General features: G+C 36.5%; 2 protein-coding genes across 4 annotated transcripts; one reads left to right on the top strand and one right to left on the bottom strand.

The window, feature by feature from the left end:
- Positions 1–76: 76 nt before the first annotated feature.
- On the top strand, positions 77–15,005 carry LOC140058392 (UDP-galactose translocator-like). 2 transcript variants are annotated; one of them, XM_072103967.1, is made up of 3 exons: positions 77–752; positions 10,769–11,112; positions 13,663–15,005. In XM_072103967.1, the coding sequence occupies exons 1-3, from the start codon at positions 581–583 to the stop codon at positions 14,290–14,292; spliced, it is 1,146 nt and encodes a 381-aa protein (XP_071960068.1). In that variant the 5' UTR covers positions 77–580; the 3' UTR covers positions 14,293–15,005. The 2 variants fall into 2 exon arrangements, with proteins under 2 accessions (XP_071960068.1, XP_071960069.1); XM_072103968.1 differs by lacking the exon at positions 77–752 and adding an exon at positions 4,054–4,190.
- LOC140058902 (mitochondrial intermembrane space import and assembly protein 40-B-like) lies at positions 2,460–3,923 on the bottom strand. Of its 2 annotated transcripts, none has more exons than XM_072104688.1 (3): positions 3,797–3,923; positions 3,454–3,534; positions 2,460–3,319 (listed from the first exon to the last, which is right to left on the bottom strand). In XM_072104688.1, exons 1-3 carry the CDS (start codon positions 3,816–3,818, stop codon positions 2,988–2,990), a joined length of 435 nt encoding a protein of 144 aa, XP_071960789.1. In that variant the 5' UTR covers positions 3,819–3,923; the 3' UTR covers positions 2,460–2,987. The 2 variants fall into 2 exon arrangements, with proteins under 2 accessions (XP_071960789.1, XP_071960788.1); XM_072104687.1 differs by having other exon boundaries at positions 2,624–3,319; positions 3,448–3,534.
- Positions 15,006–18,183: the final 3,178 nt, after the last annotated feature.

The raw sequence follows: 18,183 nt of genomic DNA, 5'->3' as shown, positions 1-18,183 counted from the left end.
GATGTTAGGCATAGAAATTAGGGTATCTTAGCAACCCCATTGTTTCTGATAATAATAAGTATTTTTAATTGAATCGTGCACCGAGATCACACTAGCGTTCCGCAAACTGCAAATGTATATTATTCATTTGAAATTTATAAATTTCTTAGTGTTTGTTAGATAATAATTTGCTGTTTCTGACTATTGATTTTAAACATCGATCTTGAGCTCAGCTGTGACCACGTTTAATGACTGACAAATATAATTTAGCAACAACAATCGTGCGATGACAATAACATGCTACTCGGCCTCATAGTAATAACGTATTGATCTTGCCTATAACCATTGTAATTACTATCAACTTCCAATACATAATATCCACTCGTATATTTCAAGATATTAACATTTTTCTTTTAATTCAACGGTTATCATTATACGATATCATGCATAGCGTCTGTCGAAGACCTTGGGAACGACGATCGTGCATCATACAACCTATTTATTAAAACGTTTTATTAAACAATTTTCGTTCACGCCGGAAAGTGGATAGGCCTAAGCTATCGGTTATTTTAAAAGGTACATCATCGGTGGTGATGGTACAATGCTTAACAGACGGCAATATAAGTCGCGATCCCAGCAGAGGAGGCCTTCGGCCAGCTTGACCTACGTTAGTCCTGCAATTAAGGCCTGGAGAAATAAAACGTACATGCGAAAGGAAGAGAATAGCAAATCACCATACCCAATTGTAAGGTTTATTAGAATGATAAACGAAGGTAAGATTTTGTACAAATATTAATGGATAGGGATGAGTAACGGCGGCGATTTGTGTATTTAGGAGGTATATCACGCACATGTCCAGTCAATATATGTATTATAAGTACGTAGGCCTATGCACTATCACGCATTAGGCATATCACGCACAGTTAATATATGTATTATAAGCACGTATGCACTATCACGCATTAGGCATATCACGCACAGTTAATATATGTATTATAAGTACGTATGCACTATCACGCATTAGGCATATCACGCACAGTCAATATATGTATTATAAGTATATATGCACTATCACGCATTAGGCATATCACGCACAGTCAATATATGTATTTTAAGTACGTATGCACTATCACGCACTAGGCATATCACGCACAGTCAATATATGTATTTTAAGTACGTATGTACTATCACGCATTAGGCATATCACGCACATGTCCAGTCAATATATGTATTATAAGTACGTATGCACTATCACGCATTAGGCATATCACACACATGTCCAGTCAATACATGTATTATAAGTACGTATGCACTATCACGCATTAGGCATATCACGCACATGTCCAGTCAATATATAGTACGTATGCACTATCACCTCCGTGCAACGCAAGACACAAGCGACATTTATAATAATCTCCATTTCTTGTGATTGGTCATATTACTTGTATTGCGCTACACTACGTTGCGTCCTGCTGGTAACCAAACTTAGTGCCTACCATTCCTCCTATAATAGTAAACTTAGTATAATAAACCATATAATTATCATTGCACGCCATTGTCTCTGTTAATGGCGGGAGAAGTAGGTGTATTCATTTGATATGCGTATTGAGTGTCAGCAGTAGGCTAGTTATTTAATTGAAATTAAATTTTGAATATCTAAATCATGTTTTCAATATAGGTGCGATATCATATGTTTTTCATCCTGTCTAAATATGTTTCTAAATAAATATATACGGTAGACTTCTCTGCGTTGCACCCTAGCGTCGTGTCTCTCTAGAGCGTTGTTCCCACTAGAACGCAACGCAGTTACATCGACGCAAAGTGCTGCATTGCGTAATCACAATTGGAAACCGACGACGCAATAGTGCTGCAAACTGGTTTGATTTCACGCAGGCGGAGCAAACACAATTATTAGAAGGTCATTTGCTTACGTTGCGTAGATTGTGTCGCTAGTGGGAAACACGCTTAAATGGCCGGGCATAGTAAGTTCACGACGTCGATTTCCATTCAAAGCTCGGTCACTTGCAAGCGACGCACGACGGTACACAAGTAATTTAACTAATCACGGATCGATCTAGAGCGTTGCGCTATCTCTTTGCTACGTTGTTGCATCCAATCGTAAAATAAACTTTATTACCCCCGTCTCCGCTCACAATCATCAGATCAAATTTCAAGGCGTTCAATATACTGTAATATAATTAATTCATAATTTGTGACATTTAATTGTCATTGTGTTTGCTCCTCGTAAACAATATTTACTGCGTATATATTGACATGTTTCATCCGATTATAATAATTTGGTTTCTATGGTGATAACCGCGCGCCATGATTGATTGAATTATGGAATTAAAAAAGGCATCATCGAAGTAGGCCACAGTGTATTGCTTGTTTCTTCCGTAAAATGCTGCAATTTGTCATCAAGGATTAATCAATCTTGCTGTAGAATTTATGTTCGTGTTTTTAATGAATCATTACGTACCAATAATATTACGTAATCATAAATGCTGAATTTTACCGTCTGCTTCTGACGTCATTGTTTCGTTAATAGAAGACCTTATTTTTTAAAAGTTTGCATTTCATTTTTTAATAATTTTTATTTCATTGATTGTAACATAAAATTATATTATTCAATTGGTATTATTAACATAACAGAGATGTCATGACGTCATTGAACTATTGTTAAACCTGTAATTGTATGTGGTATGAATAATATAATTATTGTCTCATATATATGGAAGGCAAAAATTGACTAAATAATAGTATTTAATATACAGTATATGATTTAAACAATGAGGTATATTGTTTGTATTCAGGGAATGTCAATTACGGTAGTTCGATGTATCTACTGGGTGTCTTGCAATCAAAACTATTATTACACATTCTAGCAAAACACCACTTTTGGAAACAGATTCATTTTTTGACCACGTCAGCCTTTCATATTTATTTTCAAATATCGATTTAATTTAAAGTTATTGCTTTTATTAATTCTAAAATTGGACAACCAATCATCATACACTTGTGCCTTCATCAGAGGTTGATGACTGTGAACTTTGACCTACGTCTTTATTTTTTTCAACTGCGTCAACATTTGCTAAAGGGTCTAGATCATTTGTATTGTCTTTGTCATCATCATCCTCATTTGTAGGGTATAATGAGGGGTACTTTATCATGCATTCTTGCATTTCACGGAATGGTTGAAGACATTCTGACCCTTTTGGTTCAGAGTTACTGTAGTGGAAACATGAGAAAGCTTCTCGAAACTCTACTCCGCATGGACCGGTAGCCATACCTCCCAGACAAGGACAGTTCCAGTTTATATCGCCATTCGGAAGAATCAAACCTGGAGAAAAAAAATTAAAGAGTTTAGTTTATTTGGTCTTGGTGAAATCATTTTGTTTAACGAAAACAAAACAATCCTTAAAAAACCATAACATTAAAAATTCGAAATTTAGGACTAGGTTTGCCTACCTTCACCTTCTTCTTCTATCTCTCCAAAGTCAATCTTACTTGGCGTCTCATGATCTTCTTTAGTTGCAAAAATTATCTTGTCTTTACCTGAGCATATGAAAAAAATACTCACTCACTTGTCTTTATCAAGGCCTATAGGCTGGCCTAGAATAGGCTAAATTATATAATTAACAGTTAGTAATCAATTGTTGATTGTCTAGGCGTAGGTCTTCAGCTAGTCGGTCAAGTCGGGCACCGCCATTCCCGCCGACTGAACTTGATAAATCTTGCTTGGTTTGGTGTGGGGGTGGGCCTAGCCTACAGTCACTGTCGTACACTTACCTAAATAACTAAAATATTTAATACTTACCTTCTTGTCTACAGTAGGACATTCTGAACACCTTGGAAATAAAATTAGTTTTTAAAAAGCCCGAAATGTCGGTAATCTTATGATTATAAATCGGATCAAAATGTACACATGTTTTTGTTTCAAAGTGATATAGGCTCCAACCCAGTCGCTAATTTAAAATGTACGTAACGCTTGAATTATTTTCCAAACGAAGACTAATGATCACAATACAAAAGTATTAACGTTGGTGGGGCTATTTATTTTTATACAGACGTCAAGTTGTTTTTAGCCACGTTACAGGTGGCAATGTTTGTGCTGTAAATTCCAAATAAATGAGGAGAAAATACAGAAATGACAAATTCAGAAAAAGGAAGCGATACTGCAATTAAAATGTCTTCATTTGATACCATGTCAGGTAATATTTTCGATGTATGTTCGATTGAAACTACTACTACTAAACCTAGCCTAGCCTACTAGCTAGAGTAGGCCCAGCTGTCTGGCTAAAAAAGCCCCACTTCAGCCGGCGATCTGGCAGAGATGATTGAAATATATATATTTATACTGGGTAACCTGTTCAGTCAAAGACTTGTCTCCCAGAGGGCCCAGTTGGTGATCAGTGGCTGTGACGTACTAATACACCGGGGTAACCCCCTACTCGTCTCGAAAGATGTACTATAGGCCTAGTAGGTTCTTTAAAGTGCACACGAGCTAGAGACCTAGGCTACGGTTTATAGTCCTTATCCGAGAAGACTCGCTCTACCACCAGAACCATGATGAATGAATTGAAGCGAGTGTCAAACTTGACAGTGCTGTCAATAGTGTATTGATTGGTGGCGTCAAATCCTATAGTTTTCCATTGTTCTTAGGTGTCAGCCCTCCGTCAGCTTGTTATCTAATTCTAATTTACTAATACTAGGCCTATACTATTATTACTTACTGGATTATTTATTATTAATATTATAATATATTGATTATTAAGAGAAATAGGGCCTAGATTACTAACTAATATTAAATAGTAATAATACTAATTTATCTTACCTTGAATCTCAAACATTACAGCATCCTCTTCCGACTTATACGGGCAGAACTTTAAATGGTGGCCAGACCAGACCTTCTCAATGCCCGCTTTAAACTTATTGACAGAACCCTGACAAACAACAACAATTTACAACTAGGCCTAATATTAATAATTAATACTATAATATTGATTAGTTTTTTCTTTATTTTCATTCATCATACACAATCCATACATAAAGCATAGTACAAAGACAAAAAAAAATGATAATTACATTTCGAAGGTTGTGTGAAACTTGTTTAATAATAATATATAACTTATTGATTTAATATTTATTTTACTTTAAAAATTAGAGTACATCACTGTATGCTTAAAAAAAAAATTGTATAAGCAGATAATATTTTCTAGTGCCTCTGACAAAATAAATAAAAAATAACTATTAAAGTAGGTACCGTAAATCTTCTAATTGTAAGCTAGAGGGTGGGTTACTATTAGAAGGAGGGTTACTATTAAAGTAGTGTGTTACTATAACTAATCTTAAATTAGGCATTTAAAAATAGTAACCCACCCCAACTATTCCAGTCAGCAAATCATACATACTGTTGTAGCAAAATAATAAAACAGTCTGAATAAACAAACTTTATTTTATAAACTCAAAAATACTCAATCCTCTCCCACTCCCGAGATCAACATGCATTATCTCCTCATTTTCAAAATTCGGCTGCATCATAAACGACCAGTCTTCATGTTATTTTGTCAATAGTTTTTGTGACTCTAATATTAACCCCATGGGTTACTACTGTATTAGAGTAGTGGGTTATTAATAGATTGATTTATAAGGTAGGTTACTATTAGAAGAAGGGTTACTAGTATTAAAAGATTTACGGTACCACTGTTAATTGCTTGCATCATATTTGATTTATTTTCACCTAAAAAGAATGATAAATGTAGAGCTACTACTAATACATTGAAAATGCCTAAAACTTTTAGAATTTACATCCATAGAATTAACATATTTAGGTCTTTGTAGATCGTATCCGAATGTTTTTGGTCATGGATAAAATCCTCAAGAAAAAATAATAATAACATACCTTCGGAACTACAATTTCATAATCAATCAGCTTACACTGTAAAAAACAAAGCCAACTTACTTAATACATTTTTTATTCTGTTTTTAGCCCTGATAATAACGATTTAGATATTTCTAATCTTTTATAAACTTGAGTTTCATCAGGAGGTATAGAAAAGCACATTAATGGAATTGATTCTCATAAGGCCTCAGGTAATGATGGTCTAAGTAATATTGTTTTGTCTTTAGCTGCCAAACTTCTTTCTTCTTTCTGTCAAATTTTATTTGAAAGATGTATTTCTAAAGAACGTTTTCCGTTAAAATGGAAGCAATCCAACGTGTGCCCTATTTTTAAACTGGTTCTAAATCTGATGTACAGTACGCAATTATTGACCAGTTTCGTTGTTGCCTACTACTGTATTCTTTTGTCTGTATTGTACAGTACATGACCAAATTTGTAATCATATCGCCAGTTATTAGTGACCATCAACACAGATTTTACCCAGGAAGGTCTTGTGAAACCAATTTGTCTGTTCTGTTGTCACATGCGTATGATACAATAAATGCAAAGGGTCAATGCGAAGTTGATACATGTACAGCAGGGGCTGTCGCAGGACTATTTTAAGAGGGTAGCCCAAAGAGTCCCAGGCTGTAGACACTGAATATTTGAGCCATAGGACCCCAATCGTAGGGCCTGTGGCGAAGCAAATGGTTAAATGACACCCCTAGATGACTGCTGTATTCATGATAAATTGCACCTCTACAGTAGTTCGCCGGAAATGTCACTCACTCTATAGTGCGCTAGCAAACAAAGGATTGTAGCCTATATTATTCCACCGGTAATAAAACATATGGATAACATTAGGATAAATTTTGTTTTCATTCAATGCAAACGTCACGAGAAAGTCCCCGATGAAGGTACTTCTGGTATGGTAATAAATTCTAATAACTGTAATCAATTAATGCAAATTAATTATCAATAATTTTAAAAAGTTATACAAAAATATGAAGCTGCTGCTATAAATATATTGAGCAAAACGTCAAATTGTACAGTAGGCCTATTATTTTGAATTAAATGCTAAATTTTTATTTATCCACTATAGACGGTAAAAAAGTGTTGTTTAAAATCAGTCCAATGGTACAATTTATAATAATAGCATATGGCAGCCATATTGGATTCCAAGATGACCGCCATTAAAAACGTATATAATGTATGCATTTATGTATTTAATCATCAAATTATGGTTGCCATGCTATTTATTTTCGTACATGATTTACAATAGGAGCTACTATCAGTTTTGAGTAAAAAATTTGGGCCATTTTGAAATCTAAGATGGCAGCCAAAATAGGGTCTGGAAAAATTGGCCCCCAGTTGCAATGAATTCTACTAGTCCTAAGGATTCCAAAACTTCCAAGAACTCAACTTGAGCATTAAAATCTCACGGAATTTGAAACATTACAGTAGGTTCACCACTAGTGGTGAACCTAATAATTTTCATAATGTATGCATTCTGCCAAGTCTGGACTTCTATAACGTATAAATATAGATATTGTATACGGTGAAATGGGACTCAATTTTATTTAATGGCAGAAACATTTAGTATGAATTTAAGGGTGTTGCCCGGGCCCGGGCAACACCCTGGGTCCGCCCCTGTACAGATACAGTATGGCAAAAGCCTTTGACAGGGTCTCCCATAAGTTGCTCTTTTTAAAACTCCAATAATTTGGCTTAAATCATTATCTTATTTTATGTTGTACAAGTTATTTATCGAGCAGGTTTCAGAGAGTAACTTTTGATGGCAACACGTCTGAATGGCTTCCAGTTTTATCTGCCGTACCTGTCTATTTTGGGGCTTCTTTTGTTTTATTTTTATCAATGATTTTTCTTTTGTTCCTCGTCATTCTAATGTTCTTATGTTTGCTGACACGTATTAAATTATTTAAGTCTGTACAAACCTTAAATGATATGTTGTTACAAGACTCATTCACTGGTGCGACACTTGGAATACATAAATATGTCAGTCAATGCCTCTAAATGCAAATCAATGTCTTTTACTCTTAAGAAAAAACTCATCTATTTTGACTTTTTATTAATAATATTTTACTTGAAAGAGTGTTTTGTTCACAAAGATTTTGGTATTTTTTTAGATAGTTCATTAAATTTTTGTAAACATATTGATTTTATAGTCTCTAAATGCAATAGACTTTTGGGTTTCCTTTTATAAACATAAAAACACTCAAAAACAAGCAATATTAATGATAAAAAGCCTTTAGTTATTTTATACAAATCTTCAGTTAGGTCGAATCTTGAATTCTGCAGTTTTATTTTCAACTCTATTTCTCTTGCCCAGTTTTCTATTCTAGGTTAAGTGTGCAACTTTTGCAATTTGTCCATTTTACACATGTAAATTTGGTTTTATTTATTAATTTAGTGGATAGGCGTAAGTTATTTGATTTAATTTTTCCTTTTGAACTCAATTTTTCATGATAATTTTGAAGTGTACTTTCCTATTTTTGTTTCATCAATTGCGTAATCCGGTTTTATTTTCCAAATCAAGGGGGAGGGTAAATATTACTAAAAAAAAATGATTTTGTTAATCGTTTGCCTAAGTTATACCACTCACTATGTAAAGTTGATGGATCTGTTGATATTTTTTTTGGTTCGCTTGCTTGTTTCCATCATAAGGTTTTGTTTAATGTCACTAATACTGTATCTAAATTTTGTCTTGATATCTGTTGATTTTTATAGTATACAAATTTAATCTGACTCTAAGTGTTCTAGATGACATATAATAAATAGTGCCGATTCAAAATAAGCTGGCCTTCGAGTTGTTAATGAAGGCTTGTCTGACCATTCCAACATTATCAAGAACTTGTTTGAATAACTTGAATAGTTTTTTTTTTTTTCGATTTTTGCTTGTACATTATATTATATTTTGTGTCTTTCAACCCTGTTAATGGTGATGTATGGTCACTGTAGGCTGATGATGAAATAAAATAAATAAAAATATTGTACTTAAATATATAAACTACAGTGTTATTTTTAGTCGCGTGGAAGCGACTCAATAGTTCACTATGTCGGTCGGTCGGTCTGTCGGTCCGGTATCACTATGCGTTTTATCGCTTTCTGACCTTATCTTGATATCAGTTTAATCTAGCTAAGTCAATTTTTCACAGTATATTCCTTATGGCCAGGATGTGGTTATGTTTTCACGGTGCGCAATAAAAAATTACGCGGTCTACGCACGATTTAACGAAATCACGTTTGTAATCATATCTTCACAACCATGAATCACAATTAAATAAAATTTGGTACTCATAAATTTCAGGGCATAAATCATCATATGGCAATACAGTGCGTAGCGCATGTAACGCATGCGTACGCGCGCTTAAAATTTTCCAAATTTATTTTCGATGAAATAAGAGTACGTTTCAGGCAATTTTAAGCGTTTACAAAATTGCCATGAGTGTGCAGATTTTTGCGCGCGCACTGCGCGTTAAATGTTTTGCGCACTCTTTTTGCTGATGATGAAATAAAATAAATAAAAATATTGTACTTAAATATATAAACTACAGTGTTATTTTTAGTCGCGTGGAAGCGACTCAATAGTTCACTATGTCGGTCGGTCGGTCTGTCGGTCCGGTATCACTATGCGTTTTATCGCTTTCTGACCTTATCTTGATATCAGTTTAATCTAGCTAAGTCAATTTTTCACAGTATATTCCTTATGGCCAGGATGTGGTTATGTTTTCACGGTGCGCAATAAAAAATTACGCGGTCTACGCACGATTTAACGAAATCACGTTTGTAATCATATCTTCACAACCATGAATCACAATTAAATAAAATTTGGTACTCATAAATTTCAGGGCATAAATCATCATATGGCAATACAGTGCGTAGCGCATGTAACGCATGCGTACGCGCGCTTAAAATTTTCCAAATTTATTTTCGATGAAATAAGAGTACGTTTCAGGCAATTTTAAGCGTTTACAAAATTGCCATGAGTGTGCAGATTTTTGCGCGCGCACTGCGCGTTAAATGTTTTGCGCACTCTTTTTGCTGATGATGAAATAAAATAAATAAAAATATTGTACTTAAATATATAAACTACAGTGTTATTTTTAGTCGCGTGGAAGCGACTCAATAGTTCACTATGTCGGTCGGTCGGTCTGTCGGTCCGGTATCACTATGCGTTTTATCGCTTTCTGACCTTATCTTGATATCAGTTTAATCTAGCTAAGTCAATTTTTCACAGTATATTCCTTATGGCCAGGATGTGGTTATGTTTTCACGGTGCGCAATAAAAAATTACGCGGTCTACGCACGATTTAACGAAATCACGTTTGTAATCATATCTTCACAACCATGAATCACAATTAAATAAAATTTGGTACTCATAAATTTCAGGGCATAAATCATCATATGGCAATACAGTGCGTAGCGCATGTAACGCATGCGTACGCGCGCTTAAAATTTTCCAAATTTATTTTCGATGAAATAAGAGTACGTTTCAGGCAATTTTAAGCGTTTACAAAATTGCCATGAGTGTGCAGATTTTTGCGCGCGCACTGCGCGTTAAATGTTTTGCGCACTCTTTTTGCCCGATTTCTGTTTTCTTGACTTACTTTTCAACTCGAAATTACGTTATACGAGCACGTCAAAAGTGACAGGCTACGCACATGTAAATTAAAAAAATATAACTGTTTTTAAACATTTCAACATTTTTAAACATGTTCAGTAATTTCGGTCAGTTGGTTGGTAGGTTGGTCGGTCGGTCGATAAACACTAAGCACACGACTGCAGTCATCAATATGGCCTTGTTTATCATTATATAATATCACAGAACAGTTTATAAATTCTTTTTTTTAAATGTTTTATTATCATATTTATATTATTTTTCTTCAGGCAATTCAGCTTGGTTTAACATGAAGTACGTCAGTCTGGTTCTACTCGTCTTTCAGAACTGTCTCTTAATTTTAACAATGCGATACACACGTAACCTACCAGGTGATATGTACTTCTCAACAACTGCGGTCGTCGTCACAGAAGCCGTTAAAATGACTACGTGTCTCATTATCTTGCTTGTGGAGCATAAATTCAGGCCTGTGGAGCTTGGACGTTATCTTAAACAAAACATTATAGACCAACCATTGGATACTTTAAAAGTAGCTGTCCCAGCATTTATTTATATGCTTCAGAATAACTTGCTCTTTGTCGCTGTATCTAATCTAAGTGCTGCAACATTTCAGGTAAGGTTTGAAAGACAATGAATTATATAAGACCCTGGAGAAAAGGCCCTTGGAAAAGACCCTGGAGAAGAGATCCTGGGGAAAGACCCTGGAGAAGAGACCCTGGAGAAACGTCCCTATGGAAAAATCCCTATCGAAACGTCCCTGGGGAAATGTCCATGGGGAGAAAAGACAGTACAGTAATGCACTTGTCAATTGTATGACCCACTATATGACCCATGGGAGAGGTGCGTCATTTGTCCGATGTGTGTCATACCTTATGAATAACGCACCCATGCATAAAAAATGTGACTTATCATTAGGTGACTTTGACGCACTGTGACCATATTGATTATGATATGGGGGGTTGTAAAGTGACGGACATTGACACACCTTGTTTATTGATGTGACTTACCATCTAGGTTTTTTGACTCACCCCTGCGTCAGTAATTTAATATTTGTAAATGACGCACCTCTCCCGGGGTCGTATAGTGGGTGATATATTGACAAGTTTATAAAGTTGTATAAATTGCACTCCTTAATACATTCAGGGATGCTGTAAAGTGTGCCGTTTGTATTTGGGTGTGTAGAAGTTTATGAAATTTAAGCGTGTTGTAAATCGCACTCCTCAAGGGCAGTTTAGGAGTGTGTTAGGTGAGTGATCGCACTCGCTCACCTCAAGGGCAGTTTAGGAGTGTGTTAGGTGAGTGATTGCACTCGCTCACCTCAAGGGCAGTTTAGGAGTGTGTTAGGTGAGTGATTGCACTCGCTCACCTCAAGGGCAGTTTAGGAGTGTGTTAGGTGAGTGATCGCACTCGCTCACCTCAAGGGCAGTTTAGGAGTGTGTTAGGTGAGTGATCGCACTCGCTCACCTCAAGGGCAGTTTAGGAGTGTGTTAGGTGAGTGATTGCACTCGCTCACCTCAAGGGCAGTTTAGGAGTGTGTTAGGTGAGTGATTGCACTCGCTCACATCAAGGGCAGTTTAGGAGTGTGTTAGGTGAGTGATCGCACTCGCTCACCTCAAGGGCAGTTTAGGAGTGTGTTAGGTGAGTGATCGCACTCGCTCACCTCAAGGGCAGTTTAGGAGTGTGTTAGGTGAGTGATTGCACTCGCTCACCTCAAGGGCAGTTTAGGAGTGTGTTAGGTGAGTGATTGCACTCGCTCACCTCAAGGGCAGTTTAGGAGTGTGTTAGGTGAGTGATCGCACTCGCTCACCTCAAGGGCAGTTTAGGAGTGTGTTAGGTGAGTGATTGCACTCGCTCACCTCAAGGGCAGTTTAGGAGTGTGTTAGGTGAGTGATCGCACTCGCTCACCTCAAGGGCAGTTTAGGAGTGTGTTAGGTGAGTGATTGCACTCGCTCACCTCAAAGGCAGTTTAGGAGTGTGTTAGGTGAGTGATTGCACTTGCTCACCTCAAGGGCAGTTTAGGAGTGTGTTAGGTGAGTGATTGCACTCGCTCACCTCAAGGGCAGTTTAGGAGTGTGTTAGGTGAGTGATTGCACTCGCTCACCTCCAGGGCAGTTTAGGAGTGTGTTACTGTTAGGTGAGTGATTGCACTCGCTCACCTCAAGGGCAGTTTAGGAGTGTGTTAGGTGAGTGATTGCACTCGCTCACATCAAGGGCAGTTTAGGAGTGTGTTAGGTGAGTGATCGCACTCGCTCACCTCAAGGGCAGTTTAGGAGTGTGTTAGGTGAGTGATTGCACTCGCTCACCTCAAGGGCAGTTTAGGAGTGTGTTAGGTGAGTGATTGCACTCGCTCACCTCAAGGGCAGTTTAGGAGTGTGTTAGGTGAGTGATTGCACTCGCTCACCTCAAGGGCAGTTTAGGAGTGTGTTAGGTGAGTGATTGCACTCGCTCACCTCAAGGGCAGTTTAGGAGTGTATTAGGTGAGTGATTGCACTCGCTCACCTCAAGGGCAGTTTAGGAGTGTGTTAGGTGAGTGATTGCACTCGCTCACCTCAAGGGCATTTTAGGAGTGTGTTAGGCGAGTGATTGCACTCGCTCACCTCAAAAGAAAAGGCATGTCTACAGTACAGTATGTCAATGTTGGGAAATTTGTATCTGTATGTTTAATGTTTTTTGTTGGGATGTGGCCAACTCGTGCAGGAAGTTGGTATCCCATACTGCACTGCTGTAACTTCCTGTTAAATATTAAGAGATTTCCTGTCTGTTATAAAAGATTTAATTATTTTAATTTTCAATTAAACTAAGCACAATCATTGTTCTTTAAAGTTATTATAATTTTTTTGTCAAATTTATTAATTGTCTGTACAATAAATGTTTATTACCATAAACAACAATAAACAAGTTAAACAGAAAATACTCGTTTATGCAAGTTAGATGCAAATCAGTTGTGTCCTATTCACTGTCAAAATTAATAAAATATTTGTTAAAACAAAGTGTTTTAAAGGGGTTTGTAAATAACAGTTGACCAAATGACCTTCTGCTAACATAATAATAATAATAATACAATCTGCGGTAAAAAAAATGGATTGACCGCTTAATATAAAACAAAATTGATACATAATTTATTATTCAAATATTCCAACCATGTATATTATTTTATTTTCAGGTTTCATATCAACTGAAGATTTTAACAACAGCGTTATTTTCCGTACTTATGCTTAAACGTTCTTTAGTATGGGGTCAATGGTTCGCTTTGTTGCTTCTTTTTATCGGAGTCGCAATCGTACAAGTTCAACCTACGGACCCAAGCAAGCGTGCTGGAGAGGCTATACACACCGAACAAAGTCCACTCCTGGGTTTACTCGCTGTTATAGCCTCTTGTATTTCTTCAGGCTTCGCAGGAGTTTATTTTGAAAAAATCTTGAAGGGATCGCAAACATCTCTCTGGCTACGAAATATTCAACTAGGCCTACTAGGAGCTATTCTTGGTTTAGGAGCAATGTGGTTGAAAGATGGTAGTGCTATTGAGGAGAAAGGCTTCTTTTATGGCTATACCCACTATGTTTGGTTAGTGATCGGTCTGCAAGCTCTCGGTGGACTTCTCGTGGCCGTAGTTGTTAAATACGCTGATAATATATTGAAAGGTTTTGCGACATCTTTTAGTATTATTTTATCTACGTTGGCGTCCGTTTATTTTTTCAACTTCACCTTAAACCTGCAGTTTTCAATTGGAGCTAGTTTGGTTATGTTAGCAATATATTTATATGGCCGAGCCAACTCAACTCAATCTAAGTAAAGACAGTATTCTATTGTACATTTATCTTTAGTGACATTCTAGTATTTTTAAAAAGGTATTTATAGAATATAAAAATGTATTTTTTAGTCATTTTATCATCTTAAAGTTGTATATCTTAAATCTAAACATTCTAATTACAATTAATACTGTATCTTTACTTAATTACTGCAGCCTTAACATAGACACGTAACACTACTTGTTACTGTCCTAACTTAATGCACTTTTCTACATAAGGATTTTTTTTAGCGTCGACAATCATTAGTTAGATTTTATTTAGAAGTTAATTACTTAAGTATTGTTATTCACATTTTTAAATAATCTTTATGGAAGTGAACGCATCATGTTTTAATGTTGCTTTGAATTGCCAAGATTTTATGCAAAATTTATATGGAGGCTAAATGTGACATGACATAATTTTATAAAACTATTGTATGAACTTAATAAATATCCAGAAATAAATTGGTTTTAAAATTAAATTTGGTTTTTAAAAATGTTTATACTAGACAATTCATATTTTGCATTAGCTTGCGTCCACGTATAGTAGCATCCAAGTACAAGTAGACTGTAGACAAGTAGCCTGTCGACGGTTATGGGTTAAAGGTCAGAGGTCACTTGCAATAACTTTGACCCCTAACCTTTCGCAGGTTACTTGTTTATGATCATATTTTGTGTTAGTATCCAGTCACGTCAACAAATAAAAGGGTCGAAATTTAGCTATTCTACTTGTTTTATTTAAGAATAATTTTTATACACTAGTTGTTGGGACCATCTTATACAGTATACACAAATGTTATTGAATAATATTATTTGTTTATATGTTCATTAGGTTCTTGACGTTTCGATCAATATGCTTTGATTGTCCTCATGCCCAAAATCAATTTCGCTATGCAAACGTTCATATAGTCGTAGGTAAATTGTTATCTTTTGTAAAAGCTTCCAAAGTATGAATGATGATCGAAGAACAGCAACTTAGTGGAATATTTTTGCTGTGTTGTTCAGTTTAAAGTCTCTAGTTGTCTTTAAGATGCAAAACAATGTTTGTTTTCTTGTGGCGCAAGAAAGTATATATAATTCTAGATTCATCCTCCTTGTTTGTATCTCCTTGTAGGCCTACACCCCTGAAAAGAAATGACACAAAACGAACATTTAAAAATCAACAAAATTAAAACATAACGTTAGCATCAAGTACATAATATTTCATATCAGTATTAGAAGCCCCTCTTAGTCAGACATATACATTGGCCTAATAATGCCGCATTATTGCCTATATGTAGCAGCTTCAGGAACAGTAAGTAACATAACCTAGCCTAGTGTTATTGGAGGGGGAGAACGAGAATGATTTGAGGACGAACGACCTAATGATGAACGACTTAAAGACGAACGACTGAAGAACGTACGACTTGAGGACGAACGACTTGATGATGAACGACTTGGGAACAATTGACTTGAGGACGAACGACTTAATGATGAACGACTTAAAGACGAACGACTTAAAGACGAACGACTTAAAGACGAACGACTTAAAGACGAACGACTTAAGAACGTACGACTTGAGGACGAACGACTTGATGATGAACGACTTGGGGACAATTGACTTGAGGACGAACGACTTAATGACGAACGACTTGAGATTGAACGACTTTAAGATAAACGACTTGAAAAATGAACGACTTAATGATGAACGACTTGAGGACGAACAACTGGATGATGAATGACTTGAGAACGCACGACTTGAGGATGAACGACTTGAAGTGATCTGCATTTCAATTAAAGCTGGAAGGCATAAATGGCTTATCCTCACCACCATTATTCTGTTACTATCAATTTTAACTTCCACACCAGTCATCCTAAGAACTCTGTCTTGCGCAAGTTTCTGCAACACTCAATGGGTGATTGCGAACACCTTATCCACTTAATCTCGCTAGTGTGCATTTATGGAGAACGATGACGTGAACTCATCCTGGGATGGCTTCTTAGATATTGTGGACGCCGCAGTAAGAGATAGCATCCCGAGTATCTCTCGTAAAGCACAGGCCCGTAGCCAGGGGGGGGTTTTATGGTTCGGGCGAACCCCCCTTTACAGCGACCCCCCCCCCCCCCTTAACCGACTGCGAACCCCTATCCCCGACATCGCCAATACCTCACCACACCCTCATCTCTGAAAATCCTCCAAATACGTGTGCCCCACAATACAAAAGGTTGATTGTAAATTGAAAAATTCGTAAACTCGTTCGTGAATAACTCATACCTTATTGTTAAACAAATGAATTGGTTGCCGATTTTAAACTGAAAAATAATACGAATGTTTGGTCCCAGGATGTAAAGCCCGGCGCACACTAGAGCTTCCGGCTGAGCCAACTGGCACGAGTAACACTTGCCTCAAGTGTGCGCCGGGGATTTCGTGAGGAATCGGCCACGCATGCCGCTGAGGAAAATATCTATCGTGTTTAATATTTTTTGGCACGCGTGCCATTTTCCTCAAGTGTGCGCCGAACTTGAGCTTCCTGCTCACTAAAAAATTCCACTGCGCATGACATGTTCTGATTTATTATGATATTTCAGCGCGTGCTGTATAGCGCAGTAAGTAATTATCCAATCAGAAAATCGCGTAGTGAAGGCGTTTAGTGTGCGTCCGATAGAACGCGATCACAATTTGCGGCAAATTTTTTAGTGAGCCAAGTGTTACTCGTGCCCAGTTGGCTCAGCCGAAAGCTCTAGTGTGCGCCGGGCTTAACATGATATTGACGCGAGCTTGGGCGCCGCACGAACGAATCGTACAAAGAACACCGCTAGACAACCGCGTACCTATTGTTTCCATCACTGGCAGTCAGCATGCATAAAGTATATAGCCTTCCGACGTACATCAAAAAATGGAACGCTGCGGTTACCTACAATATTTATGTGTGGCTATGAAGTATAGTGTATCATCATCATAGAGGATTATAGTGAATTTAATATATTACACTATAATATCTATGGTATCATGTACTGTAGTTTACATTAGGCCTATGGCATTCGATTATTTTTGTCTAGACCACCAGCCGATACGTAGGCCTACTCAACTGTATCAATACCACCTATTTACATTGATATATTTAGTTTCCTCAACAAATTGCTGTAAATAAATATAGATAGAGCTATCAGGGGCGGTCGCAGGACTATTTTAAGAGGGTTGCCCAAAGACTCCAGGGCTGTAGACACTGAGTATTTGAGCAAGCAAATTGTTAAATTTATGATAAATTTTTTTTCGTTCAATGCAAACGTCACGGGGAAGTCTCCGATTAAGGTACTTTTGGTACGGTAATACATTCTAATAACTGTACTCAATTAATGTAAATTAATTATCAATTAATAATTTTAAAAAGTTGTACAAAAAATATGAAGCTGTTGCTATAAATATATTGAGCAAAAGGTTAAATTGTATAATTTGGAATTTTAATTCATTTAAAAATGCTAAATAAAGTCAGATGTTAAAACCACATTTTCCAAAAATTCATTTTTATTTATCCACTATAAACTTTACAAAAGGGTTGTTTTAAACCACACTCCAAATAAAACAAAGAAAATAATGATAGGAAATTTGCAGAAAGAAGCAAACTTTGCTCTGTTACCGGTATAACACGGTTCAAATTTTGGAACGTCTATAAATTACTATGGAAATTCGGCCTATTTACGAACGTACGGAAATGAAGATAAATAGGGTACAGTACTACAAGCATCGGAAATACAACACTATACGCACAATTATGATTTGGCCTAAAAATTGGCCTTAGATTATGGAAAACCCCCGGCAAAACGCAATAATTATGGACAAATCGATTATTAGCCTTGGCAATATGCCTAATATTTAAAAGGAATGAATATAGGCTATATTTCGTTTGTCGATGAATT

The sequence above is a fragment of the Antedon mediterranea genome, chromosome 9 (genome assembly GCF_964355755.1).
Source record: "Antedon mediterranea chromosome 9, ecAntMedi1.1, whole genome shotgun sequence".
In the NCBI taxonomy this organism is placed as follows: Eukaryota; Metazoa; Echinodermata; class Crinoidea; order Comatulida; family Antedonidae; genus Antedon; species Antedon mediterranea.
This window is presented reverse-complemented; position numbering and strand designations above follow the sequence as displayed.

Bases quoted from the DNA above. Each gene is read 5' to 3' on its own strand.
- LOC140058392 (XM_072103967.1), top strand. From the start codon at position 581: ATGCTTAACAGACGGCAATATAAGTCGCGATCCCAGCAGAGGAGGCCT. The intron at 753-10,768 runs GTAAGATTTTGT...ATTTTTCTTCAG, and splicing joins TATTAGAATGATAAACGAAG to GCAATTCAGCTTGGTTTAAC. The intron at 11,113-13,662 runs GTAAGGTTTGAA...TTTTATTTTCAG, and splicing joins TAAGTGCTGCAACATTTCAG to GTTTCATATCAACTGAAGAT.
- LOC140058902 (XM_072104687.1), bottom strand. From the start codon at position 3,818: ATGTCCTACTGTAGACAAGAAG. The intron at 3,535-3,796 runs GTAAGTATTAAA...TCATATGCTCAG, and splicing joins GTCCTACTGTAGACAAGAAG to GTAAAGACAAGATAATTTTT. The intron at 3,320-3,447 runs GTAGGCAAACCT...TTTTTTCTCCAG, and splicing joins GATAGAAGAAGAAGGTGAAG to GTTTGATTCTTCCGAATGGC.